The sequence below is a fragment of the Canis lupus genome, chromosome 9 (assembly GCF_048164855.1).
Source record: "Canis lupus baileyi chromosome 9, mCanLup2.hap1, whole genome shotgun sequence".
In the NCBI taxonomy this organism is placed as follows: Eukaryota; Metazoa; Chordata; class Mammalia; order Carnivora; family Canidae; genus Canis; species Canis lupus.
This window is the reverse complement of record NC_132846.1, coordinates 28,293,129-28,320,472: the sequence shown is the minus strand read 5'-3', so window position 1 is coordinate 28,320,472 and position 27,344 is coordinate 28,293,129. Positions and strand designations below refer to the sequence as shown.

At 42.3% G+C, this 27,344-nt stretch overlaps 1 protein-coding gene across 1 annotated transcript in view; it reads left to right on the top strand.

Moving 5' to 3' along the window:
- The first annotated feature begins 829 nt into the window (after window positions 1-829).
- Window positions 830-27,344, top strand: part of CDKL1 (cyclin dependent kinase like 1) — a 56,679-nt gene continuing 30,164 nt past the window's right edge. The window contains exons 1-2 of the mRNA XM_072838501.1: window positions 830-913; window positions 1,210-1,606. Of these exons, the coding sequence (XP_072694602.1) occupies window positions 1,436-1,606 (171 nt within the window). The 5' untranslated portion in view covers window positions 830-913; window positions 1,210-1,435. The remainder of the gene's footprint in view (window positions 914-1,209; window positions 1,607-27,344) is intronic.

Genomic DNA, 27,344 nt, shown 5'->3' with positions numbered 1-27,344 from the left:
TGGGATTGGTGGTAAGGCATTGTGGCAATCTGCCTAGTAGCAAACTATTTCATGATTTCCCCAGGTCCATGAACTTCCCACCGTTGTGCTGTGACCTGAGAGAATGGGAGCCAGTTGGAGAAGGATGAGAATAAGGAACCTAAAAGAAGAACACCCATCTGGCTCAGTGGGTAGAGCACTGACTCTTCATTTCAGGGTCCTGAATTGGAGTCCCACATTGGGTATAGAGATTTCTTAAGGGAAAAAAAAAAAAAAACTAAAACCAAGGTGGGCTCTGTAGATCTCCACCTCCCACATCAGAAAGCCCAGCTATGTAGGAAGTCAGTGGTGATGGATCCCCAAGCAAATGGAAGGAAGTGTCGACTTGGACCAGCTTCAGTCATTATACCTCCCTCTCTCTCTACCTTTCGCTCATTCATCATTCTTTTTTTTTTTTTTTATTAAGATTCAATGTATTTATCCATGAGAGATACACAGAGAGAGAGGCGGAGGCACAGGCAGAGGAGCAGCAGGCTCGATCCCAGGACCCCAAGGCAGCCGCTCACCCCTGGAGCCCCCAGGCGCCCCTCCTTCGGCAGGCAGGCTTCGACGGGATGCTACAGCGGGTGTGGACAGACGCAGAAGCTCGCCCTCCCGGCGTTTGCAGCCCCCGCTGCAGACCAGGGGAGCCGTCAGCTCTCGGGGCGCGCGGGCGAAGTCAGAGCGCAGGGGGCTGCGGGGCGCTCGTGGCGCGGGCGGCCCCCGCCCTGCAGCCGCCCACCGGGCCCTTCCCGCAGCCGCGCGGCCGCCCGCCCCAGGCCAGCCCGGGCCCGCGGGGATGGAGGCGGCGGGGGCGGGGCCCGCGGGCGGTCGCGGCGCCGTGAGTCCCGGGCTGGGGAGGCGCGCGGGCCGGGACTGCGGGCCCCGCCGCCAGGTGCGCGGCTCCAGGGGCGCGGAGGGCGGGGCGGGGTGGGGGGGGGGGCGGGACTGCGCGGCCCTGCTCCCGCCGGGCTCCCCCCCATCCCCGCCCCCGCGGGGACCCAGCCGGCGTCTCCCTGCCCGGGGTGGGCGGGGGGGACCGACACCCGACATTAGAACCGGGGAGGCCCGGAGCCTTCCCAGGCCGCAGCCGGCTCAGGTGTCTTGGATCGCAGGAGCTGACGTTCAACGAGACCGATTACCTTACAAGGCGGTTCATTTTTGGATGACGGGTTGTATTCTAACTTGCAGGGTGTGTACCGGGACGGCTAGAGTCGGTCCCCGAGGGCAGCCACCGCCGCGGGGTGACGTTTGAAGGAAGCTGCGGGTCCCTACCTCGTGGACGAGCGCGCTCCTGCTCCAGGGGCCCCACGCAGGCCCGTGGGTGAGCCGGGCCCCAGGGCGGGCCGCTCGCGCCGATGTTTCGTGAGCGACACTTTCAGACTATGTGAAGATCCGTTTTAAGATTTAGCCCTCTATGATGGAGAAGTATGAAAAAATCGGGAAAATTGGCGAAGGATCCTATGGAGTTGTGTTCAAGTGCAGAAACAGGGACACGGGTCAGATCGTAGCCATCAAGAGATTTTTGGAGTCAGAAGATGACCCTGTCATAAAGAAAATCGCCCTTCGAGAAATCCGCATGCTCAAGGTAATGGGTTCTTTAAAGTGAATTTCCAGGGACTAAAAACATTAAACTGACTGCTGTTATGTTGAATAAATGTGTTAACATCTCTTTCCTGCACGGGCTTTTGTCCTCATGGACACAGACAGGACGTCCGTGTACAGGTCACCAATTACATAATGAGCTTTTAGAAAGCAGGGACACCAGTGCAGGGAAAGATGGAGATGCTTGTTGGGACGTTTCATTTTTCTTCCCCATAGCTTCTTTCCCAGGTTGGCTGCAGACCTGGTACTTCAAGAGCCATCAACTTTGATACTGCAGAAACTTACCACAACCCCAGTTGGTTACCATTCGTGAGTTTTAAACTTTCAGGCCATCGTCTGTTAACATTTCAGTCCCTGAAGATAATCATTCACCTGTTTTCAAACTGCTAGGAAGCTGTCGGGTTTTCTTTACACTTTACATTTATCTGCTGCTGAACATCATAATGTCCTTTCTCTAGAAAAAAATTTTTTTGAATATTTTATTTATTTTTTCATGAGAAACACACACACACAGAGATAGAGACAGAGACAAAGACACAGGGAGAAGCAGGCTCCATGCAGGGAGCCCGACGTGGGACTCCATCCCGGGTCTCCAGGATCACACCCTAGGCGAAAGGTGGTGCTGAACCACCCAGACTGCCCGAAAAAATTATTTTTTAAAGAGATTTTTTACTTATTGATTTGACACACAGCACAAGCAGGGGGAGAGGGAGAAGCAGACTCCCCACTAAGCAAGGAGCCCCAAAGTGGGGCTCAGTCCCAGGACTCTGGGATCATGACCTGAGTCGAAGGCAGACACTTAACTAAGCCACCCAGGCACCCCAAAAAGATTCGTCTTAAAGAAACAAAATGATCACTTTTAAAATGTTTGTTGACCCTAGAAGACCATGAAATAAGAAGCGGTGGAAAAAGTTGTTTATTACTACCTGAAAATATTTTTTTCCTGTAATAGAAAGAGGCTGCTTTTCTGAATTTCTGTGAAGAGGAAACCCAAATCCCAACATAGAGTGTGACACGTATGAACCCAGTGAGGTTAACTTGGTCTCAGACAGTTGAGGCCTCTATATTGGGACACATATAACCAATCGACTATATGACAAGCAGAGAGCAAACTGGTGGGGGAGATAAGGGGAACATCCAGGAGATTTTCACTTATCCTTGCCTCTGTTTTCTCCAGGCGTCTCTAAAAGTCTCTCTTGCCCATGGCTTGAGTGTGTGGAGTAATCTCTGAATAAGGATCCTGGTGTGAATTAGCAGGCTTTGGGTAAATTTAAATGGGTGGGTAATGGAAAACCTCTCTCTTTGCGTTTGGGATGTTCTCTACTAGCAGGATGTTATCTACTCTGAGAAGACACTTCCAAGGTTCCCCTACTCCCACTCCGATAGGGTGTCCCCTAGGAAAGGGTGAGACTGGCAGTGTTTGCCCAGCCCATGCCCTGGACTGCTCTCCTTTTACCCCGACTACAGGGACAGGTTCTCACCTTTTCTTTTGGGCTGATCTGTGTTTTTTACTTTCTCAGGCTTTCCCTAGAGGAGAAGGTGATAACTTAGTTTCAAAGGATTCATTTACTCCAAAGAAAAGACAGTCTGTTTCTAGTGGAGAGATACTTTTTCTGATTCTGAAGGTCACCTATGAATGCCTCTCAACCCTCTTCAATACTGGGTTTACAAGTGTAGCCCTCTGAATTAATTGAGCTGCTTCCGGATGGGGACCTCTGTGTCTCTGTATGGATTACTAAGCACATAGTAGGCCTCCAATAAATGTTACTGTAGATTGAAAAAAAATGTTAACAAAATAAGCTCTTAGGTAGGGTGGTTGTTGCCAATGAATTAAGAAGTCAGATGTGTTCTCTTATTGATGCTATCTAGAGGAGTTGTGTGCACAGGAGCCTGATTACGAGGCACAGAGCACCCCATTCTTCAAAATGAAGTGCACAGAGGTAGACTCCCCCAAACTATATGAGGTGATGGGACTAGATGACTGTTAGTGTGTGTCCTTCAAAGCCCTAACTTTTCAGCATGCTGTGATGTTCCCAGCATTTACCAGGTACTTAAATATTTGCTGAAATAGTGAATTGAAAGTTTCTTAAATGAAGTCACATTTTCTCCATGTAATTTTTCAGTAAATTGTATAGAGCCTCATTGTGTCTAAAACAATGTTTTTTAAAAAGGTTTTATTTATTTTAGAGAGAGGGTGAGCAAGTGAGCACGTGAGCAGGGGGAGGGGCAGGAGAGGGAGAGAGAATCTCAAGCAGACTCCCCGCTGAGTGCCAAGCCAGCTCTGTGCTCAGCATGAGGTCAACCTCGTTGATCTCACGATGCTGAAATTGTGACCTGAACCAAAACCAAGAGTCCGATGCTCAACCAACTGAGCCACCCAGGTGCCCCTAAAACAATGTTTATATGAAAGTATAAAATAAATTTCAGATGGTTAACTCATGGAAGGGAAGTAAGATAAATTTCTTCTTGGCTGTCACTCCTGATAAACTGGATTCCTATGTCTCCATTCCTGACAAGAACCCTCTAAATAAAAGTGTTTAAGAGGCACATTTGAACTAGACTTCGAAGTGTTTAGGAAGGCATGGAATGAGACGGCATTCAGGGCAGTTTCTCCTAGGAAAAGGTGCATAAGTAGAAAGCAATATATTGAGGGAATACAGGTTATAACCCTAAAGTCTTAGCCAAGATTGCCTGCTGGGTGCTAATGGGCCAGGAAGAGAAGGAAAAAGGAAGCCAGGGTTCAGTAGAAGGCAGTGTGAGGAATTTCCTGAATGTAGGTGTGGCCTGGGATAACTGACACTTTGCACAAAGCTGTACCTTGGTCCCAGGTGGCCTTTGGGATCTGGCGCTTGACTCCAGGGGACATGTTGTAGTCCTGGAGAACAGGAAACTGAGGAGATCTAGGCAGATGTTTTAGGGCCCACATCTGAGCTGGAATTCAAGGGAGAGTTCCAGTGGCCTGTGGGAAGAGGAATCCTAAATTGTGAACAAAGCACAGGAGTGTGGGCCCCGGGGAAGTTTGCTGCTCAGTGAGTTTGAGTTCTTGGCACTATACTGGCACACTTCTTGTAGAGCTGTGCTTTTAATGACCCCTGCTAAGGTCAGGACCTAGGAGGATTGAGGCTGAAGGTTACCTCAGTAACATTAGCCAAAGCACGTGGGGACCAGCAGGGGCTGACCCCCTGACCGCTCCTATTACGGTAAAAAAAAAAAAAAAAAAAGAAGAAGACACATAGATTAAGACCAGGTGTAGAAGGCTTTGAATTCCAGGCTAAGGAATTTGGCTTTCTCCTGCAAAGCAAGAAGACAGCCAAATTTTTTCTAATTAGACAGTTGTCATTTGTAGACTTCTGGATTTTTTTTCTTCTCTACAACCGCCCTCCCCGCCCCCCCCCCCCGATTTACTAAGTGACATGTAACACTGTGTAAATTTAAGGCTTACAGTATGCTATTTGTTACACATATGTATTATGAAACGATTACCACAGTAAGGTAGCTAACCATCACCCCGCATTTTTTTTGGTAGTTAGAGCATTTAAGATATATTCTCTTAGCCACTTTCAGGTATATAATATGTATTGTTAACTGTAGTCATCATGTGTACATTAGATCACTTGGAACTTTGTCATCTTTTACCTGGAAGTTTGTACTCAATCTCCCCACCCTTCAGTCCCTGCCAACCGCCATTCTGCCCTCTATATTTGTGAGTTCAGCTTTTTTAGATTCCATGTATAAGTGAAAACATCCAGTATTTGTCTTTCTCGGACTTATTTCACTTAGCATAGTGCCCTCAAAGTCTATGTCCTTGAAAATGGCAGGATTTTCTTCTTTTTATGGCTAAATAATATTTGATTATACACATACACACACACACACACGTGTGTGTGTGTGTGTGTATATATATATATCTCATGTAGACTTTTGGATTTCTTGGATCTGTAAAATTATTATTATTATTATTATTTTGCAAATTGGGATAGTGTTGTCAGTATTTTTAAAAAACGAACTACCCTCACCATCATTTCATAAAAGAAAGGACATTTTAATATTTTTTTAAAAAGGAAAGACAATTTTATTATTTTGTAAAGGTTGTATTTATTTATTCATGAGAGATAGAGAGAGAGAGAGAGAGGTGCAGAGACATAGGCAGAGGGAGAAGCAGGCTCCATGTAGGGAGCCCAATGTGGGACTCTATCCCAAGACTCCAGGATCACACACCGGGCCAAAGGCAGTGCCCAACCACTGAGCCACCCGGGCTGCCCAAGACACAATTTTAGACAGAAGCACAGTCTTCCTGAGAGGATGGTTGACAAGTACAAATAACATCTGTGTAGCTACTTTTCTGTAGTGGGTGAATAATGTGTGTGATTATGTGTATGTCTGTGTATGTGTACCATTATTTTTCTCATTTCGCTGTCTGCTGATGAAAATGGTCACCTTGTTTACTTTGTGCAACCTAAATGGCCTGAAAGTTAGCACTGTGTCTGGGAACGAAAAGACTCCACAGGTCAGGTGCTGTCCTGCTTATAGAGTCTGTGGCTGAGACAGTGAAACACTTGCACAACAAAAGAACTGAATTGTCCTCAGATTTGTAATAGAATTTGGCTTCTATCCATCCTCAGAGAATTCCTTGTGTGTTTTTAAAGCTGTTTATTTTACAATTTAGAGCAACTCCCAGTAGTTGCTATTGGACTCTTTAAAAAATTATGGTTGTTTCCTCTTCCTCTGAAGCAGATAAGATCACAGGAACGAGTCATCTAGCAGTCAGTTGCATAATTTTCAAGGCAGCATACCTACAATGCTTCCCATTTTTGGTATGGAAACATATATGAGGATGTAACCATCCATTGGTAAATGCTTTTGAGGTGATGAATATTATCCAAAAACTGATTTTGCTAATAGTTTTAGAAAACATTTTTTTTCTGAAAATTTGAAACTTTTCAAATAACATTATTTTGTACCATTTAAAAAAAAGCATGACACCTTTTTATGAGACAAATTTAGTCTTTGTACTATTAAACTTTTTAGAAAACATTTATTTACTTTTAGAGAGAAAGAGTGAGGGGGAACAGTGCAGGGGGAGAGTCCCAAGCAGACTCCATGCTGAGCATGGAGCCCAACAGTGGGCTCAATTCTACAACCCCAAGATCACCACCTAACCCCAAACCAAGAGTCAGATCCTCAACTGATTGGGCTACCCAAGTACCCCCTAATAAACTGCTTTTTATTTTTATTAAGATTTTATTTATTTATTTGACACAGAGAGAGATAGTGTGGCAGGCAGAAGGAGAAGGAGAAACAGGCTCCCTGCTTTGTGAACTCGATCCCAGGACCCTAGTATCATGACCTGAGCCGAAGGCAGAACCTTAACCAACTGAGCCACCCAGACGTCCCTAAGCTGCTTTTTATTTTATTTTATTTTATTTTATTTTTGAGATTTTATTTATTTATTCATGAGAGAGAGAGAGAAAGAGGCAGAGACACAGGCAGAGGAAGAAGCAGGTTCCATGCGGGGAGCCTGATGTAGGACTCGATCCTGGAACTTCAGAATCATATCCTGAGCTGAAGGCACATGCTTAACTGCTGAGCCACTCAGGTGTCCCCCTAAGCTGATTTTTAAACTAATTATAATTCACTGTTCACCAAGAGGTCTTAATGCAATCAACCATTTAATGTTTAATTCTGAATCTTATTTTTTCCCACTTACATAGTTAGTCTTTTAAAAATATAAACAATTGTAGCAGTTTTAATCAGTCAGCTCATACTCTAAGGACATACTCTAAATTAAGTACCATTTAGTGACAGTAATAAAATTATACTGCAATACTGAGCTCAAAGCAGCTATCCTACACTTTCTCAGTCACTTTCCAATGGGGGGGGGAAGAATTCAATATTTTCAGTCATCATTTTTGATGAGACACCTGTGCATAAGAGAGTTGGCATGTGTTCATCTGGGAACTTTTTACAGAACCCCTGTATGTAGCAGACAATGCTCATGGCCCCTACCCTCCAAGTAAGGAGAGACTGACAGTAAACAAATAATTAAATGTCAAGTAGTGAAATATAAAGTAGGATAAAGGGGTAAACAGTGATGAAGGGGCTTTTTTATAGAGAGGGGTTAGGAAAAGCCTTTCTGATGAATGACATTTGAAGAGATACCAGAAGGAAATGGGAAGAGATGAGTGATGCAGGCATTCCAGGCAGAGGGACGAGTGAGTATGAAGGCCACAGGCAGGATCAAGTGATGTGTATTAGGCATGTTCTGGTGTGTTCTAGGAGAAACAAAGAGATTAGTGCATCTACCGCACAGTAAGCAAGGACAAGGGTCATAGGAGATGAAGTTAGAAGAGTAAGGGATCAGACACGAGGGCCTTGTGTGCCTCAGTAGGAATCATGGGTTTTACTTTGAATGAGATGGGAGCCATCAGAGGATTTTGAGCAAAGGGGTGCCTTAGCATGACATACATTCTAGAAGGATTCCTCTAGCTTCTTGTTGCTCCAGCTCCATGAGCAAGAAGATCAGTTAGAAGATTATTGGAGAGGGGTGCATGGGTGGCTCAGTCCATTAAGCACCTACCTTTGGCTCAGGTCAGGATTCTGGAGTCCCTGTGTGGAGCCCCATGTCAGGCTCTCTGTTCAGCAGGAAGTCTGCATCTCCCTCTCCCTCTGCCTCTCCCTGCATGTGTTTCTCTCATTCTCTCTCTCTCTCATAATAAATAAAACCTTAAAACAAAACAAAAATGACTATTGGAGCAATCCAGGTATGGAGGTGATGGGATTTGGGTTAGAGTGGTAGTGGCGGAGGTGGTCAGATACAAGATTGATTCTGAGAGAAGTGTACATAAGAATCTGATGGTTGGATGAAGAATCAAGAAGGACTCCAGTGTTCATGACTTTAGTAACTACAAGAACAATGAAATCAGATCATGCATTGTGAGAGGGAGACCCAGGTACAAATTTGGGGAAAAGGAAATCAGGAATTCTATTTTGGATATGCTAAATTTGAGATGCAAATCTAAGGAGACAGGTAGGTAGGCATTTAAGTTCACAAATCTGGCATTTGGGAGGAAGTCCAGGTTAGAGATGTAGAACTGGGAGACATTAGCATAACAGTGGCATCTATGGCCCTGAGAACTGGGTTCCCCTAGCAAATGGAGAGACAGATACCAAAGATTGAACTCTGGAGCTCCAACATTTGGAGGTCAGGAAGAAGAGGAGAAAGCAACAAAGGAGAAGAAAAAGGGAGTGATCATTGAGGTAGGAAAATCCCAAGAGCAATGCTCTGAAAATCTCAGTGAAGAAAATGTTCCAAGAATGAGGGGATGGTGAGAATGAAACCTTGCCATTTGCAATGATGTGGATGGAGCTAGAGAGTATCACACTCAGCAAACTAAGACCATCAGAAAAAGATGTACCACATGATTTCCCTCATACTTGGAATTTAAGAAACAAAACAAATTATCATAAGGAAGAAAAAGAGAGAGGCAAACCAAGAAACTCCAGAAAACAACTGATGGTGACCAGAGGAGGAGTGGGTGGGGGGATGGTTGAAACAGGTGATGAGGATTAAGGGGTACACTTGTGATGAGCACCCAGTGTTGTATGAAAGTGTTGAATCACTCAGTTGTATACCTGAGATTAATATTACACTGTATATTAACTGAAATTCAAATAAAAACTTAAAAAAAAAGAATAAGGGGATGGTCAACAGTGTCAAAAGTCATGATTAGTGCAGACTTCAAATTAGCCATTGGCTTTGAAGATACAAGGGTCATTTGAGATCTCCAAGAGCTGTTAGGTGGAGTGGTAGGAATGAAAGCTTCATCAGAGAGGACTCACAAGAGGACAAGAAGAACAAAGTGGGGATGGTGATTCAGGCAACTCTTTTGAGGAATTGGATTACAGAAGGAAACTGAGAAATGGAAGGATGTAGGATCAAGAGAGAGCTTTTTTGTTGTTTTTAATATGGGTGAATCAGTATATTTATATGCTAATGGTATGAATCCAGTAGAGAGAAAATTTGATACTTTTGGAGGGAGAGAATTCCTGGAGCCATGACAGGAATTGGGTTACTAACCTGGACCATGGCCAAAAATAGCTATAATAGTGTAATAAAAGATCAATTATTTTAACTGGAATATTGCTAGGTTTTTCATATACACTGTCCTTAATCTTTATGTAACAGGACCCACAGTTATCTCCAAGCTGTGGTATAGAATTTCTTCTCCCTGGATGTGTTACATCTTCTGATTTGCATATGGCCCATGAACCCTACAGGAAAAATTCAACCCCTTTCCGTAACTAGGGTTCAAGCATATAAAGATATTTTGGATGGGAAGTGGAGCAGTCATGACAGAAGCTAGGTTACACAGACAAAATTCCTGCAAGAAAATCGCCTTACATCAAGAAGTCTGGCGTGATAGTCTGGCGTGATAGGCTGGAGTCTGGTGTGATAGGCTGGATAGACAGGGCCTATCGTGAGAAGTGAATACTGGCTCTGCATAAAGCAGATGGCTTAACTGAACCCAGCCCAATTTCTAGGGACTCTCTATATGTCCAGCAAGGGAAGGGCTATGTGGTTCAAAACAAATGTAAGCTGACTTTATTACTAAAGTTGCCCAGCCTTTATGCTAACCCTTCTCTCTATGGAATGAAAATGGTAGAATAGTTGGAGGAGAAAGCAAAGAATTCCAACAGCAGTGGTTGGATGAGTAGATGCTCATGGAGGAGTTGAGGTAAAGGACCGGACCAGACAGTGCCACTATGAGGTACCTGGGCAGACCTTCAGCAGTGTGGCAAATGGTATGGGGACCTTAGAGTAGACTAGATGAGCATCAGTTGAGCGCTGAAAGCAGCAGCTAGGACACTGAAATAGTTCGCCTCCAGAAGATAAGAAAACAAGATACAAGCAAGCAGAAGGAATCATGAATGCCATTCGGTAACCCAGTAGACTTGGGCAAAGTTGCCAAGTATCATTACTGAGGATGCACAAATTATACTTATCACAACCTCAGGAGGTGCGTATTGTTATTTCATATATGGATTCAGGATGATTAATGATTCGCCATGGCCTCCTGGTTATAGTAAATGGGAACGCAGACCCAGATTTATCTGTCCCCATGTCCATGCCTTGCTGCTCCCACACATCAGAACCATCCTGTTACACCCAGCACCACAACCCTAGAGTCTCTCAGTGATTGTCCTCAGGCTCCATCCTGCTTTTGTTCCAACAGGGCCTTCACTGTGGATCTCATGGCTCTTAGGGAGCCTGGGGCATAGATTCTTACAGTAACAACAATTCTTTCCAACTCTTGTTCCTTAACCCTGTGGATGATTTTCAACTGTAAAAGTTAGGGTTTGCCACCAACAAAGATGAGAATAAGCATGGGGGAAAATGGCCATTTACAACTTTACTATAAACATTATAACACATGCCTTCTTCATGAGAACAGTATCACCCTCAAGAGGATGAAAATTGGTTTTTGGGAATGGGTGAGGGGAGTGTAACTTCTACCCTATAAAGCACAGATTACATATACCACATATACACATGTACAGTATATTTGTAGAATTAAAAATTTCATTATGAGGTGATCAGGAAAAAATGTGTAAAAAAGACTCCCTTGGGGCTAAATATGGGGTGGGGGAAGCCCATGGGGTTGGGAAGATGAGAATGTTTAGTGTATTCTGTGTGCCAGAAACATGCTTTCATTTGATTTCAATCAATCATGAATAGTAATAACCTACCGAATGTTCAAAGCATTCCCCCAACCCTACACTTTTTTTTTTCCTATTGCTTCCTCACTTTCAGTAACCTTCCAGGGAGGCTATGGGGCTTTGGTACTGCCTGGGGACAGGATCCACAGTTAAGAAATGCAGTTTCTGATCAGCTCAGAGCTGTTGGATGACCTTGGGAAAGCTCCAGTGCAGCTTAGAAGGCTCACCCAACTGCTTTGATTTATGTGTGTTTGGCATTGCTACCCTGACTTTTTGCTGAGGGGAAAAAGAGTGCTCTTGAGCAAATATCTAACATGGTCAGGCAAGCTTAACGATACAAGGGCAGGAAAGTGGAGGGTCAAAAAAGTAAAAAAAAAAAAAGAAAAAAAAAAAGACAGTAGCATAGGAGAGAAAGACACATTGGTGGGAAGGCAGAAAGGTGGGCACTGGTCGTGAAGCACTTCACATGATCTGTTCCTAGAGGTTCACTGCTGTAAAATATCAGGCCAGAAATTTTGCTGGCAAGTTAGCATCCCAGGGATGATAAGGTGCTCTGGCAAGTACAACTGTCAAGGGTCCCTGTTAGCCAAAGTGCGTGTTAAGTGCTTAATTCCATGTGTTCTTTTGTCAGAGCTCATTCTACCGAATGCTGACAGAGTACCATGGAAATGCTCCCTAGCCCTAGACTCTAATTAGAGATTGCATAACTTTTAATGGCTTCTGCTCCCCTAATATTATTGAAGGAATATTTCCCCAATATCAGTTGAATAATATTTCACAACTCAATAAAAGTCTCAATGGGAAATTCTGAGACATTGCTAAGAAGTCCTGCTCTTGCTAATATAGGTGCCATTACTAGGTGCCATTACTAGGTCCTGCTCTTGCTAATATAGGTGCCATTACTATGGGAGGTAATGAAGAGAGGTCCCTTCTCTTCAACTTGTTTAATTGGCTTGTCAAAATGCATTTGTAACATCTTTGTAGAAATTGTGTTAGCCATGTTTGGCATTCTCTGTTATGGTTTATATGAAGTTATAAACTCAAATGTCTGTGGGGATCACAGTGGAGACACAAAGGAGTGCAGTGGGCTGAGTGTAAGACAAGATGGAGAGGTGGACAGGGACAGGCTGGAGACTTCATGGTTCAAAGGGTAGGCAGGTGGCCACTGCTCTGCCCACAGTATGCAAGCCCAGGGTGCTAGATTTTCAGTCTTGTTTTTCTTTTGCTTTAAGATTTTATTTATTTGAGAGAGAGAGAGAGAGAATGAGTGGGGGAGGGCCAAAGGGAAGGGGGACAAGCAGACGCCCCCCGAGAGGAGACCCCGCCTTGGGGCTCAATGCCAGGATCCTAGAATCATGACCTGAGCCAAAGGCAGATGCTTAACCAACTGAGCCACCCAGGCACCCCTCACAGTCTTTTTTTAAAAAGCCAGAAATCAATTAAGGGGGGGAACATGATGAGATGAGCACTGGGTGTTATAATGTATGCTAGCAAATTGAATTTATTTTTTTAAGATTTTATTTATTCATGAGAGACACAGAGAGAGGCAGAGACATAGGTAGAGGGAGAAGCAGGCTTCCTGCGGAAAGCTCGATGCAAGACTTGATCCCAGAACCCCAGGATCATGACCTGACCTGAAGGCAGACGCTCAACCCCTGAGCAACTCAGGCACCCCTGGCAAATTGAATTTAAATAAAATAAAAAATAAAAAGCCAGAAATCAGAATTTTATGTAAAATTTCCTGGGTTTTTCCCCCACAACTCTTTGTTTTGAAAAATAATATTATAAAATATATAGAAGTATAAAGAATAATATAATGAATACCTCTATACCCTTAACTGGATTCATTAATCAGTTGTGAAAATTCTGCTTCATTTTTATTTCTGTGTCTCTGTCCCTGTCTCTCTCTCTCTCTCACACACACACACACACACACACCCCACCATATTTTTTTGGCTGTATCATTTCCTTAAGTATGCAGCATGAATCTGCTAGAATTCTTCTGTGTAACCACAATATATTTCCACAATATGGTTTATCATTGACTCAGTGCCATTATCTAACATACGGGCTGTGCTCAGCTTTCTCATAGTGTCCCAGTAATAGTTCTATAACTGTAACTACAACCATAACCCTAACTGCAAGTGTATATTTAAATCCAGGTTCTAATCCATGACCACACATTGCATTTAGTTGTCATGTCTCTTTAGTCTCCTTTAACAGTGGCATTTTTGAAAAGTGCAGGCCAGCTGTTTCTCAGAATGTGCTTCAACATAGACCGTCTGGCTGTCTCCACGGCAAGTGTGAGGCTGTGTCCATCACTCTAGTTGTCGGTAGGAAGTACTTGGTGTCAGTGTGTCCCGTGATTGGTGCTCTCAGCTTTGATCTCTTTATCAAGATGGGTCTCCCTTATTTCCTGATAGTAAAGAAAAGTTTTCCCTTTTATAGTTAGTGCATAATCTGTGGAGAGATATGCTGAGATTGTGTGACCACAACTGTGTGACCCTACAACTTTCACCCAGTGAGCTCTGCCTGAATCAGTTATAATAAGAGTTACTGTAAAGTAGTTATTTTCAAAGATTCTTTCTACATTCATTACTTACAGTTTTCCTGTTAAAAAATCTTTCCTTCGTATACCACCGTCCCACCTCATATACACATGCTTTAGTATCACAGAGAATTCGTGGATTTTTTTTTTTTTATTCAGCTTGTTACAAGCCATCACTGTCGTCCTTTTTGATTCTCAAATTGTCACACATTGGGCCGTGTGAGGCTCCTTTGATCCTGCTCCTTTCTCCTGATAGATGCCACTGTTCCTTGAGTGCTACTTTCCTGTGTGTCACCACAAAATGTACCAGGCTCATCCTGCCCCTGCTAGAATCAGCCACTTTTCCAAGAATCCCTGGTTCCTTCTAGTGAGAATGAAATTTGATTTTGAAATGTTGACAAGTAATTTTTTAAAATGTTGAACACCCTTCAGGCCAAGCAGATCACATCTGCAGATAATGTTTGGCCCACAGACTCATTTTCAGGCCTTTGGACTGTAGAGCTTTCACTATATGCAGATGTTCTCATTAGAGCCTGGCAGATCTGATTCTTTGATGTTCATTACTAATATCTAGATAGATATTGGGAGTTTATGGGAACTGGTCATCAATAGGGTGGAATATAAAGCAGAGCATTCCCTTGCCCACAATGCTAGAAACCAAACGAATCCCCCTTATCATTGTCTTTCCCTATTTGTTCAACAAGTGGAGACCTGTTTAATTTTATTTTTACGAGATAACATACTAACTGCAAATAGTAACAGGCTGTTTTGTTTACTACAAGAATTTTTGGTTTAGCTCACAGTTTGTTTATACAGAAAGATTGTGTTTCTGCTGTGTAGTGAACTGCTAAGCAATAAAGCTGCCACACAAATATTTCAGGAACAAAAGAAGCAGAAATCAACAGCTGACGGCTGATTACCTTCGTAGAGACACTGAGTTTGTAGGGAGATTAAGCACATACATAGCAGTATGTGTCAGTGCCCTAAATGCTTCTGCACACATCCTTCCTAAACCTGAGACCATGGAATCAAATATCACAGAACAGGAGGAGAAAATAAATGATTTTATAATGTACACTGATAATATATACAATTATGCTATTTCTTTTTTGGCCGTTATATTACTAGTATTTTCAGCAAATGAAATTTATAAGTAAACAACCTGTGTTACATATAATCATCATAAAATAATGAAACTGTACTAGAAGGTAGTACTTTTCATACAGAATGGAAAAAAAGTTTTTTAATGGGCCAGGCTTATATTTAATTTCCCTTTAAATTTTTTTTACTATTTTAATTCACCTTTTAATTTGGCAAGATTGATGTCTTAGGCACAAATTTGCTTTCACAGGCATATGTTCTTGCTAATTATTAACCTTCTTTATTACTTACTAACTTTAAAAGCACTGAGTAAAAATGCTATTGGATAGAATTGCCTGTTTGAAAACTTTGAGCTTAATTCCTTTTTTGTTAAAATGATGAAAAGTGACTTTCCAAACCAGTGGAAGCTATCAACTGGTGTATAAACGAAACAGATCATTTATTTTGTGACTGTTAGTACATTGCTGCATTAATTTTTGGCTATGACATTGTATATTTTCATTTTAACCACATTTGTACCATTGCTTCTTTTCTGGAATCTTTCATATACTTTATAAGTCAGCAAAACAAATCGACCATCCACCATGTACATCCTTAGCCTGTGCTGGGTCTTAAGAGGAATCCAGAAGAGATCTCAGCCTAGGTCTGTGGCCAGAGGACCAGCCTGGCATACTCCGTTCCATCCATGTTGTCTATAGGAAACTTATAATAAATAAACTTCAGGCACAGGCACCTCTCTATCCCTGTACTCTCCCACTTCATATGTCACTCCCTTTCCTTCTCTGGTTGGCCCCAAAACAAAACATTAGCCTGGTCTACTGTGGGATTCTTGGCATTTGGAGGAAATATGAAATGAAGCTTTCCTTTACCAAATGTGTTAAAGAATTATTCCTCAGCAATCCCATGAGGGATGCAGAATATTTTTCTCTAGGTTGGAGATGGTGGTAGTAATTAAATAGCTTTTTAAATAATGAAACTAGTTTCCTCCCCACCAAAGGTGTTGTGTTAGACAGCTCTCTGAAACTAACTTCAAAATATTTATTTTGGTTCTATAATGTAGGGAAGACACATAAATCTTTTTAAAAAACCATTTGTATGATAAAGTAATATATGCTCATGTAAGAAAAAAACTGAAGGTAGAGAAGAATATAAGTGAAAAGGAAATTGAAATTGCCCTTCTTTCTCAGGTATCGTTCCAGGGGATTTCTGTGCTTGCACAAAGACATACATTTTTTTTTAAAAAAAAGATTCAAATGCTGTCATATTGTATATACATCTGTAATTTCCGTTTTACACTTAACACCATATCTTGGACATCTTTCCAAGTTAACACAGAGAGATTGGCTTTATTCTTTCAACAACTGCATACTATTTTATTATTTGAATGTAATATAAAATCCTATCGTTTATTTAACTACTCACCTATTAATAGACATTTGGTCAATCAGCTACACCTAAAACTGTACAAATTTGAGAGATTATTGAGGATTGGAAGCATGATTTCCATAAGTAGATAACTGGGTATGATAATGAGAGAGTCCAATCCTATTTCCGCTCCTGGTTCCCAGATCCACGGATTAACCACAGAAGACAGTGGTGCTCTGTGCTCACAGAAGACACAGCACCATGTGAGTCGGTGAATATATCCCTGAAGGGCCTAGGTACAGACTCTGTCATTCTATTAGGTTGACTGCTTGTAGACAATGAGGTATATAATAGAACTAGTGGATTCCATGGCCATCTTCTAATTGTCATGTCTCCTTTCTGTAAAACGGGCCTCTTGGTCTGATGTTGTGTGGACTTCCATTGTGGTATAGGCAGTAAAGGCAAAACCCACATTCCACAAAAAGTGAACTACTTTTGATCCTCCATACTGATAGGGACTGGAAAGAATATATTTGTCAGATTAATGATGAATGCATGAGTTGATGAATTGCATGCCAGGTGCCAGAGACTTTGTAGACCTGTTCCAGAAAAGATACCACATCTGACCCTCTAGCTGCAACTGGAGCTATGATTCGGTTGAGTTTATAGTGGTCTACCAGAGAACTGAGTTGGGGATACGATGTGGACTACCACCCCTGCATCTTTAAGGCTTTAATGGTGCTAATCCATCATTTACTCATGAAATGTCATTTTACTTCTGATTTACTGACCAGTGTTGTGTTGTGGGGGGTATGCGATTTCAGAGGCGTCTCTTTGATCCTTACGGCCATATTGGCCCTTACTCCACAGGTCGTGGAACCAATGTGAAGGTTTGTGAACGACTAAGTGTATCCATCCTCATTATGCACTTGGGCGTGGAGGCAATAACCTCCAGAGTGAATCTAGGTACCTATCAGGCCCACTGTGAGGCATTTCTTTAACCCGGGGCCAGGAGAGTATTTTGGGTCCCTATACATTAGTGCCAGCTCAGACTTTGTAGCCAGCCACAGCCCTTGAAAGGTCTGAAACTTTCCCTTTCCCCAGTTACTCTGGTAAATAGCCACAGATCCCTCTGGGAAAGGATTGAGGAATACTTGTGGTGGCATTGCAGGATCCCCCAGTACGGTCACTCGATCAAAAGCACTTTGTTGTATGCACCAACTTCGATCTAAAAACTGGGTGAGCAACTGGAGTTTTCCATTCTTTTTTTTTTTTTTAAGATTTTATTTATTTATTTATTTATTTATTTATTTATTTGAGAGAGAGAGAGAGAGAGGTGCAGAGACACAGGCAGAGGGAGAAGCAGGCCCCATACAGGGAGCCTGACGTCGGACCCCATCCTGGGTCCCCAGGACCACGCCCTGGGCTGAAGGTGGCGCTAAACCGCCGAGCCACCTGGGCTGCCTGGAGTTTTCCATTCTGACAGGCAACATCAACCTTTTGCTTGCCATCTCTCAATTTCCTCTGGTAACACAAGTTAAGTAGCACACCTGTCAGGTGCTCTTCTCTTTCACCCATGAGAACTCCATGGTGAGTTCCTGTCTGTGCATCAGCATGGATTTCTGGGAAATAAGGCATTTGGCCCCACTTCCCATGATGATAGTTACATATACCTTGCCACTGTCAGCACCAGAATCTTCTCACTCCAGTTGGAACGAGAGAGCCTAGTTCCATCTATATGGCATCTCCAGCATATAGAGGACAGCCAGCACTGAGCTGCTCAGAGATGCCAGTGACCTGCTTTCCCATGCCTTCCTTACCGCTTTAGTGGAGGAAGGAAAGACTATCTTCAGGTGTCTCTTTCTTGTCAGGAATTAAGTCTCAAGTCCCAGAACAGTGCCCACATGTCATTGGATTTCTTCCTCTCCAGCCTTATATTTCACCACTGCCATAGTATAAGGCCCTCAGACTTCCTGCTGGTACACATGAGCCAGTGTGGTCATTCTGTTAGTTGTTTTGTCCTGAAGCAAGAGCCACATTGCCCTGCTTGAGCCCCACTGGCCACGTTGCCCTGGTTATACAAATCTGTGGGCCCTTGGAGCAGGTGGGGAGAAGATCTAAGGAGGACATGTATCATCTTGCCCAGAAGACACCTGCCCAGGGATACTTCTGGTGCTTCCAGGGTTTCTATGAGAGGAAATGTTTCATCTATGACAAAAGGGCAGAAGCTGCTCCTCCCAGCCCAGAGGGTTCAGGGAAGTTTGAGAATTTAGGATTCTCAGGCTCATTACCCTAGATGTCTCCATTCCAGGGCCCCTCTTTTTTCTCACCAGGACCCTGACTTTGGCATAAGAGACCTGTTGAAGCTGTACATTGTCTACTCTGTAGCTCTGCTACTCTGAAGTCTTAAGCCTGATTTGAGCATAGGCTATCCTGTGTCTGCAGGAGATCAGCGTCTCCTTAACTATTGCCAAAGGGACACCTAGGTGGCTCAGGGGATGAGCATCTGCATTTGGCTCAGGTCATGATCCTGGGGCCCTGGGATACAGTCCAGCATCGAGCTTCCTGTGGGAAACCTGCTTCTCCCTCTGCCTATGTCTCAGCCTCTCTCTCTCTCTGTGTCTCTCATGAATTAATAATAAAAAAAAATCTTTAAAACAACAACAACAAAAGTGCCACAGAGGCCTCAGACTCTCGTAATTTACTGGTGGCTAACCCAAATCTGTCATTTTTTTCTCTTTTTTTCTTCAATGACCTGAAGGTATCAACAAAAGCCAGCTCACTCAGTAATCCCTGTAATTTCCCTTGGGCCCATGCTATTCACATGCCACTGCTATTGTATGAGCCACCTGCACCTCATTGAAAGCCACTACTGGAGATACTCTTCTGACTGCATCGCTGTGGTTCCTTAGGGCTTCTGCTCACCTCACTTACCACCACCAGCAGCGGGGGCCCTTGTTGACGGATCTGGTTCCAGAATCTCTAGGGTTACCCCATGGAGCGTGAACTCCTGCAAGTTAGAATCTTCCACCAGCTCCCTGTACCTCAGCACCCTAGAAGCCCTGAGGCAGGAGGCAAAGGACACTGTGCAGCTGGGAGGAGGGGGGTTGGACATCCACCTGGAAGCTGCTTGCTGCAGCAACAGTTGAATTAAAAGATGGGCTTTCACTGACCTCTTTGCTGTTTGCAAACATTCCAGGCAGAGTACCATGGGAGACCCTTGGGACCAGTAGATCCTTCTGCCTAGGGTATTTTTCTGGCTCCATGGCTCTTCCCTTCTTCAGATCTTTTTTCATTTGTCACCTTTGCACTGAGGTCTTCCCTGATTGCCCTGTTTCAAATTGCACCCCCACTGTTCCCCCTAGCTTCTTTATTTCTATCCATGAGACTTATCACCATCCAGAGTGCTCAAACATAAGCTCCCTGAGAGCATTTTGTTAGCCCTGTTAAGCATTGTGATCCCAGAGCTTAGAATAACGTTCAGTACAATGTAGGGCTTAGCATATGTTTTTGAATAATAGTATATAAAAAAAGAATCTTTATTTTTATTTTTTTTAAATTTTTTATTGGTGTTCAATTTACTAACATACAGAATAACCCCCAGTGCCCGTCACCCATTCACTCCCACCCCCCGCCCTCCTCCCCTTCTACCACCCCTACTTCGTTTCCCAGAGTTAGCAGTCTTTACGTTCTGTCTCCCTTTCTGATATTTCCCACACATTTCTTCTCCCTTCCCTTATATTCCCTTTCACTATTATTTATATTCCACAAATGAATGAGAACATATTTTTAAATTGGGGCACCTGGGTGACTCAGCAGTTGAGCATCTGTCTTCAGCTCAGGGCTTGATCCCAGGGTCCTGGGATTGAGTTCCACATCGGGCTACCTGTGAGGATCCTGCTTCTCCTCTGCTTATGTCTCTGCCTCTCTCCCTGTGTCTCTCATGAATATATAAATAAAATCTTAAAAAAATAAGAAAATAAACCTATCATCTTTAAAAATAAATAGAAGTTTTTAAACTATTTTAAAAGAATATAATAATCATTTATAATCTTACCACTTATAAACAAAGTTAATATCTAGACATTCAAACTTTTATTCTGTGTGTGTGTGTGCACATACATATGTTAAATACTTGTTATGGTACTAACTATAAAAAAAAATCTATGAAAATAGAACTTTTTCATAGTTTTTCATATACTTTCTATTTTCATATATATTTTTAAATTGTTTATTGCTGAAGTATAGGTGACAGACAATGCTATATTAGTTTCAGGTGTGCAACATAGCGATTCAACAGTTTCATACATTACTCAGTGCTACTACAGTAACTATAGTCACCATACAGTGTTATTACAATATTATTGACTAGGAGCGCCTGGGTAGCTCAATCGGTTAAGTGTCCAACTCTTGATTTTGGCTTAGGTCATGATCTCAGAGTCATGAGGGGGAGCCCTGTGTTGGGCTTGGCACTCAATGTAGGATCTGCTTAAGATTCTCTCCCTCTACCTCTGCCTATCCCCCTGTCACTTGCCTTCTCTCTCTCAGTAAAAAATTAATTAAAAATATCAACTATGTGCCCTATGCTGTATTTTTAATCTCTGTGACTTACTTATTTTATAACTAGAAGTTTATACCTCCTAATCCCTTTCACCTATTTCTATCTCCCCACCCTATTTTTATATATTTTTAACACAATTACTCTAACTTCTATTTTCATGTTATTATAAAATTACTCAGTAACTTACCTTCTTTGTTCAACATTACATCATTGTCATTGGGCCAATAGATAAGCCTCTGTTAGTTTTGTTCTTTTTAATAGTTGCTTAATATTCATTATTTCATGCTTTGAATGTACCACAGTTTATTTTGCCATCCTCTTCATCAAAGGATGTTTGTGTTATTTCTAATTTTTTGCCTTTACAAACAGTGCTGCAATAAATATCCTTGTAAATATATCTTTAAGCACTTGTGCTTTTATTTATATAGGGTATATTTCCAGAAGTGATATGCTGGGTAAGATGGGGGTTCTTCTGTGTGTGTTTCAATGACCTTTATTTTTTGGAATAATTTTAGATTTATAGAAAATTGAAAAGATTGTGCAAAGAGTTCCCATATACCCTGCCCCAAGTTCTATCTATTATTTACATGTTAAATTAATATGGTACATTTGTTATAACTAATGAACCAGTATGACACATTATCATTAATTAAAGTGTGTACTTTACTCACATTTTCTTAATTTTTATCTAATGTCCTTTTTCTGTTCCAGGATCTCATCTAGGATACTACACTGCATTTAGCTGTCATGTGTTCCTAGGCTTCTCTCATTCTGTGGGTTTTGAGAAATGCAAAATGTCACATATTCTCCATTATAATATCATGCAGAATAATTTTACTGCCCTAAAAACCCTGTTTCACCTGTGATTTTCCCCCAGTCCTCTGAACTTCTGGGAATCGCTAATCTTTTTACTGTCTCCATGGTTTTGCTTTTTCCAGAATGTCATATAATTGGAATCATACAATACGTAGTCTTTTCAGACTGGCTTCTTTCACTTAACAGTATGCATTTAAATTTCATACATGCCTTTTCATGGCTTGATAGCTCATTTCTTTTTATTGCTGACTAATATTCCATTGTATGTATGGAGCATAATCTTTTATCCTTTTGCCTATAGGAAGACAATTTGCTTCCAATTTTTGGTGATTATAAATAAAGCCATTATAAACATTTGTGAGAAGGTTTTTATGAGGACATAGATTTTGAGATCATTTGGGTAAACACCTAAGAGTGTGATTTCTGGATCATATGGTACAACTATGTTTAGCTTTGTAAGAAACTGCCAAACTGCCTTCCACAGTGGCTGCCCCATTTTGCATTTCCACCAGTAGTGGATGAGAGTTCCCATTGCTCAGTATTGTCATCAGTATTTGGTGTCATCGCTGATCTTGAATTTTAGCTATTCTAATAGGTGTGTAATGGTATCTCATTGTTTCTGTAATTCTTATTCCCTAGTGAAAAAATATATTGATCATCTTTTCATATGTTCATTTCCTGTCTGTATCTCTTCTTTGGTAAGATATGTGCTCAGATCTTTGGACCATGGTTTTTGGGTCATTTGTTTTAATAAATACTGCTAGTAACTTTCCCCAAAAGTCTAACTAGCCAAGTGTGAAAAAGTCCATTTCCTTATATCTTTGGCAACACTGGACGTTACCAATTTGTGAAACGTTTGTCTGTTAGCAAAACAAGTTGTTTCACATTGTTGCTCTAATTTGCCTTTCTCTGACTACTAGTGAAATTGTCTTTTCATGTTTCTGGATCATTTGTATTTCCTCTTCTAGTTTTATCTATCTATCTATCTATCTATCTATCTATCTATCTATCCATCTATCTATCTTAAGATTTTAATTATTTATTCATGAGAGACACAAGAGAGAGAGGCAGAGACATAGGCAGAGGCAGAAGTAGGCTTCCTGTAGGACTCTAGCCCAGGACCTGGGGATCACAACCAACCAAAGGTAGACACTCAGCCACTAAGCCACCCAGGTGTCCCTATCTGCTTTTATCTTTTGTCCATTTTCCCACTAGGGTGTCTTTTTCTTCATACTACATAAGATGTCTTTGTAATAGGAGGGCTGTAGCCCTTTATTTGTCATAACAAATATTTCACTGCCAATTATTTGTCTTTCAACATTCTTTCTAGTGTTTTTGTTTCTTACCAAACCAACATTATTTATTTTTTTTATTAAGGTGAAATAAATATATCATAAATTGTATCATTTTAACTATTTTTAAGTGTATAGTTCAGTGACATTAAGGGCATTCACATTAGTGTGCAACCATCACCACTATGCAGCTCCAGAACTTTTATTTTAAAGATTTATTTATTTATTTATTTTAGAGAGAGAGAGAGAGAGAGCTCACACACAGTTGAGCACAATGAGGGGAGCAGCAGAGGGAGAGAGTCCTCAAGCAGGACTTGAACCCAAGAGTTGACTGCTCAACCGACTGAGCCACTAGACATCCCTATTGCTCCAGAACTTTTGTCATCTTCCCAACATTATTTTATTCTTCTGTGCCCAAACTTGCCTATCTCATCTTTTTGTCTTCTAGATCTCTTGTTTTTTTAGGATTGCTTTCTTTCATCCTAAGGTCATAGGAAGTTTCTCCTAAATGTTTTTCTGATATTTATGGTATTTTATACTAAAATTTTTAATGTATCTGAAAATTATTCTTTTACGTAGAGTGGTAAGATATGGTTCTGTTTTTCCTAATAGGTAACCAGTTTTCCCAGAATCAATTTTAAATAAAGCACACTGTTGTCAACTGTATTGCAGTACTCCCTTAGTTATATTTTAATTTCCCTTGACTAAGTGGATCTAATTCTAGACTTTGTATTACTTCTTCAGTTTGTTCATTTCTTTGTCAATAGCCTGCTGGCCTATTAATGATGCTGCTGATGCTGCTGATAATGATTATAGGCACTTTATTGAAAAATTTGCCATCTGGTAAAGCAAGTTGCCCCAACTGTTTTTTTCCCTTGGGAATTTTAAAACAGTTATAGTTCTGTAGGAATGTAAAGGGCGTTTTATCTAGTCCACAAAAACTTTTTTTGGATTCTGATCAGAATTGCATGATATCTACATATTATTTTTAGAACTGATCTTTTTATGATGTGAATTCTTCAGTGGCATCATTCTATTGAGACCATACCGGGTACTTCACAAGTCTGTAAATGGGGTTAAGATGAAATTTAGAGCATTCTTTCTGAATCAAAGCAAATTGGGTACTGCAGCTGTTAACTTGTACATTGAGTTTCATGATTTCTTTAAGAGCATTCATCGCGGGGAGAAGGAAGAGTAAGGCGAAATATGAAGAACTTGGTTCTTTCTCTACTTCTTGGTTTGGATGAGCTCCAAACCTTGCTGGATCTCAAGTGCTTGACAGGGCTGTAACATGCTGACCTGGGAATCCTTGGGAAGTCCTCAGGGTTAATCATTATAAAGGAGGAGGGCATCAGTTTGCTCCATTCTGTGTGAATGCTAACTGATAAAAGATCCCTGCAAATGTATATGTGTAACTAAGACACAGAGTCAAGTTCAAGAATTATAAAGGCCTGTAAAAAACATCTTACTAAGCCAGCTCCCACTTCCTAAAATTTAATGTCTCTTCTTTTATTATGTCACAGTTGTGGGAGAAGAACGCTATTGAAAGGAAAACAGGATATGATCATTGAGAAAATAGACCATTGCTCTTGTCTACAGCACAGACAGGATAAATATCCCTCCACTTGCCACACAAAGAATGAGAATCCTTAACACTCTAAGAATAGGAGAGATCATGGTTGTAACAGTCTGTGTACTGGTCAATCTGGAAACATGTGACCATCAAGGACTCCCTAGGTTAGAGGTCACAAACCCACTACCTGCAAGGGCCAGACAGGTGTGGGAGAAATGTTTCACTTCTGCAAGTAAATTGCCTCAGATATACAGTCATTTCTTATTTTTTTAAATATTTTATATATTTATTTTTTTGAGAGAGAGGAAAAGCACGAGGGGTGGGGGGGGTAGAGGGTGAGGAAGAGGGACAAGCAGACTCCCCACAGAGCGGGAAGCCCCACAGGGGACTCAATTCCAAGACCCTGAGATTATAGATCATGACCTGAGCTGGTTAGATGCTTAACTGGCTGAGCCACCCAGGTGCCCCTGCAGTCATTTCTATTGCTTATATGTTTTTTTCACTTTTGATAGAAACATGGGTACATTAAATATCTCACTTTTAACTGTCATGTAAGAAAGTTCATCACACAAGAGTGATGAGAAAGGACAGCTTTCACTTGACCTTAGTGTCTGGGAATGGTAGGCAGTGGTGGGGTCTGTGGTGAACTGAAGCGTCCGGGCCTTATCTACAGCGCACAGCTGCCTCTTGGCCCTAGCTCACTGATGCCACAAAGACTGCAGGCCCAATATCGCTAGATCTGCCGCGTTTTCAAGAGAATCCTGGTAACCATGGTTTTAAGGTGACATTTCCTGATCTGAAATGTTGGCAACCAGTACAAAATTCTTCAAAGTGCTCTGGGCTTGGGGCACCTGGGTGACTCAGTGGTTGAGCATCTGCCTTTGGCTCAGATCATGTTCCAGGGTCCGGGGACTGAGTCCTGCATCAGGCTCCCTGCCGGGAGCCTACTTTTCCCTCTGCCTATGTCTCTGCCTCTCTCTCTCTGTCTCTCATGAATAAATAAAATCTTAAAAAAAAAAAAAAGTGCTGTGGGCTGAACGAGCCAAACATTTGCCCTTGGCAAATGGAGAAACCTGCACTTATCACAACAGGCCAGTGGTGGGTGAAGACATAGCGAGGATGACCAGATAGAGGAAGCTGACCAAGAAGGATATGTAGCATCCTCATCTCTTCAGGGGAAACCAAGTAAAGGTCAGGTTCAATTTGGCTGACAAAATGGAGTGCTTTTTTTTCAGTGTTGGAGAAAATTCCTCTTTGCACAGCATAATGTGAAATACCAGTGTTTCAAAACAGAAAATAAAGGGGAAGCCAAAATAGAACAGTATCAATGAAGGTGGCAACTTTATATGTGAGAAAGTAGATCTGAGTCTGAGCAGGCCAGCCTTCTCCATATGGAATAACTACAGGCTGGTGTGGCCCGACTGGTAAGAAGTGCTGTGCAAATCACGATGCTGACAAATAAGACCAGGCCTGAGGCTTTGGCTTCATACACTGAGAAATAGGAAGGAATTATAATTAAAGGTCAACAGACAGGGACAGATAAGGTTGACATGCTAACTCCATAGGACCTGGCTCCTGGTCTGAGTCCTGCACTGACGCTGCTTATAGAGAGGTCACACGGTGACCACACCCAGGGGATGCCTCTTTGGCCTCTCCCCACTTGACCTTAGAGCAGCCTCCATCACCTCACTGGGGCCACTTCCTCCTTCCATGATATGCCATCCCTTATGCTCTGCTGTCCTCTCTCTTATCTTGGGGGACTTTCTTCCCTTTCTCCTCTGCTTCCTCCTCACCCACCACACGTCTCTGGTAGTGAGGTTCTGCGGTCCTCTTCCTTTCTTGCTTGCTCTACTGGGAAATTGCATCTACCCATGGTTTCACTTACACTCATGCTGATTCCCCAGCTTTTATCTTCAGCTCCGACTCCAGCCAACCTGACGACTCTGCTTTGTTCTCTTGGAGTCCCTGCCAAGCCAACCTGCCCAAAACAGTGGTTATACCTCCCTCTCCCTCATCCTTCACCTCCAGTCTATCACTGCATCCTGAATATTCTTTTTTTAAGATATTTTTATTTATTTATTCATGAGAGACAGAGAGAGGTAGAGACATAGAGGGAGAGGCAGGCTCCTGGATCCTGGGATCATGACCTGAGCTAAAGGCAGCCACTCAACCACTGAGACATTCAGGTGCCCCCTGAACATTCTAATAACAAAAATATGTCTCCCAACAGTGCCTTTCTCACCTCTTCCTGCCTCTGCCTGGTTCAAGCCACCATCTTCTCTCAGCTGTCAATGGGGTCTGCCCTGGTCTTCTCTCACCATATTGCCTCCTCCAAGCCATTCTGTATCTGGCCACTCTAGGGAGCTTCAAAACACCTAAATGGTATTATCATATCACATCTTGCTAAAATTCCTTCCAGTAGCTTCTCATTACACTTAGGATAAAGTGTAAATTTCTTAGCATGGCCCTCAAGGTCCTACAGGACTCAGCTTCTGTCAGACTGGCCTCAGTTCCATGCACTTGACCCTCAAGCCACACTGTCTTTCAGTTCCTTAAGTGGCCTAATTCCCCTTTCTACCTGGAAAGCCACCTCTCCCACCACTCCTGACTTTCTCACCCTCCAGGACTCAGCTCAAGGCCACTTCCTCAGGAACAGTTTCTCTGAGGTAGCCCAATGTCTTCTATATGCAGAGCTCTTCATGACACTCCTTTGTTTAATGCCTGAGACTTCTGCCCCATTCACCAATG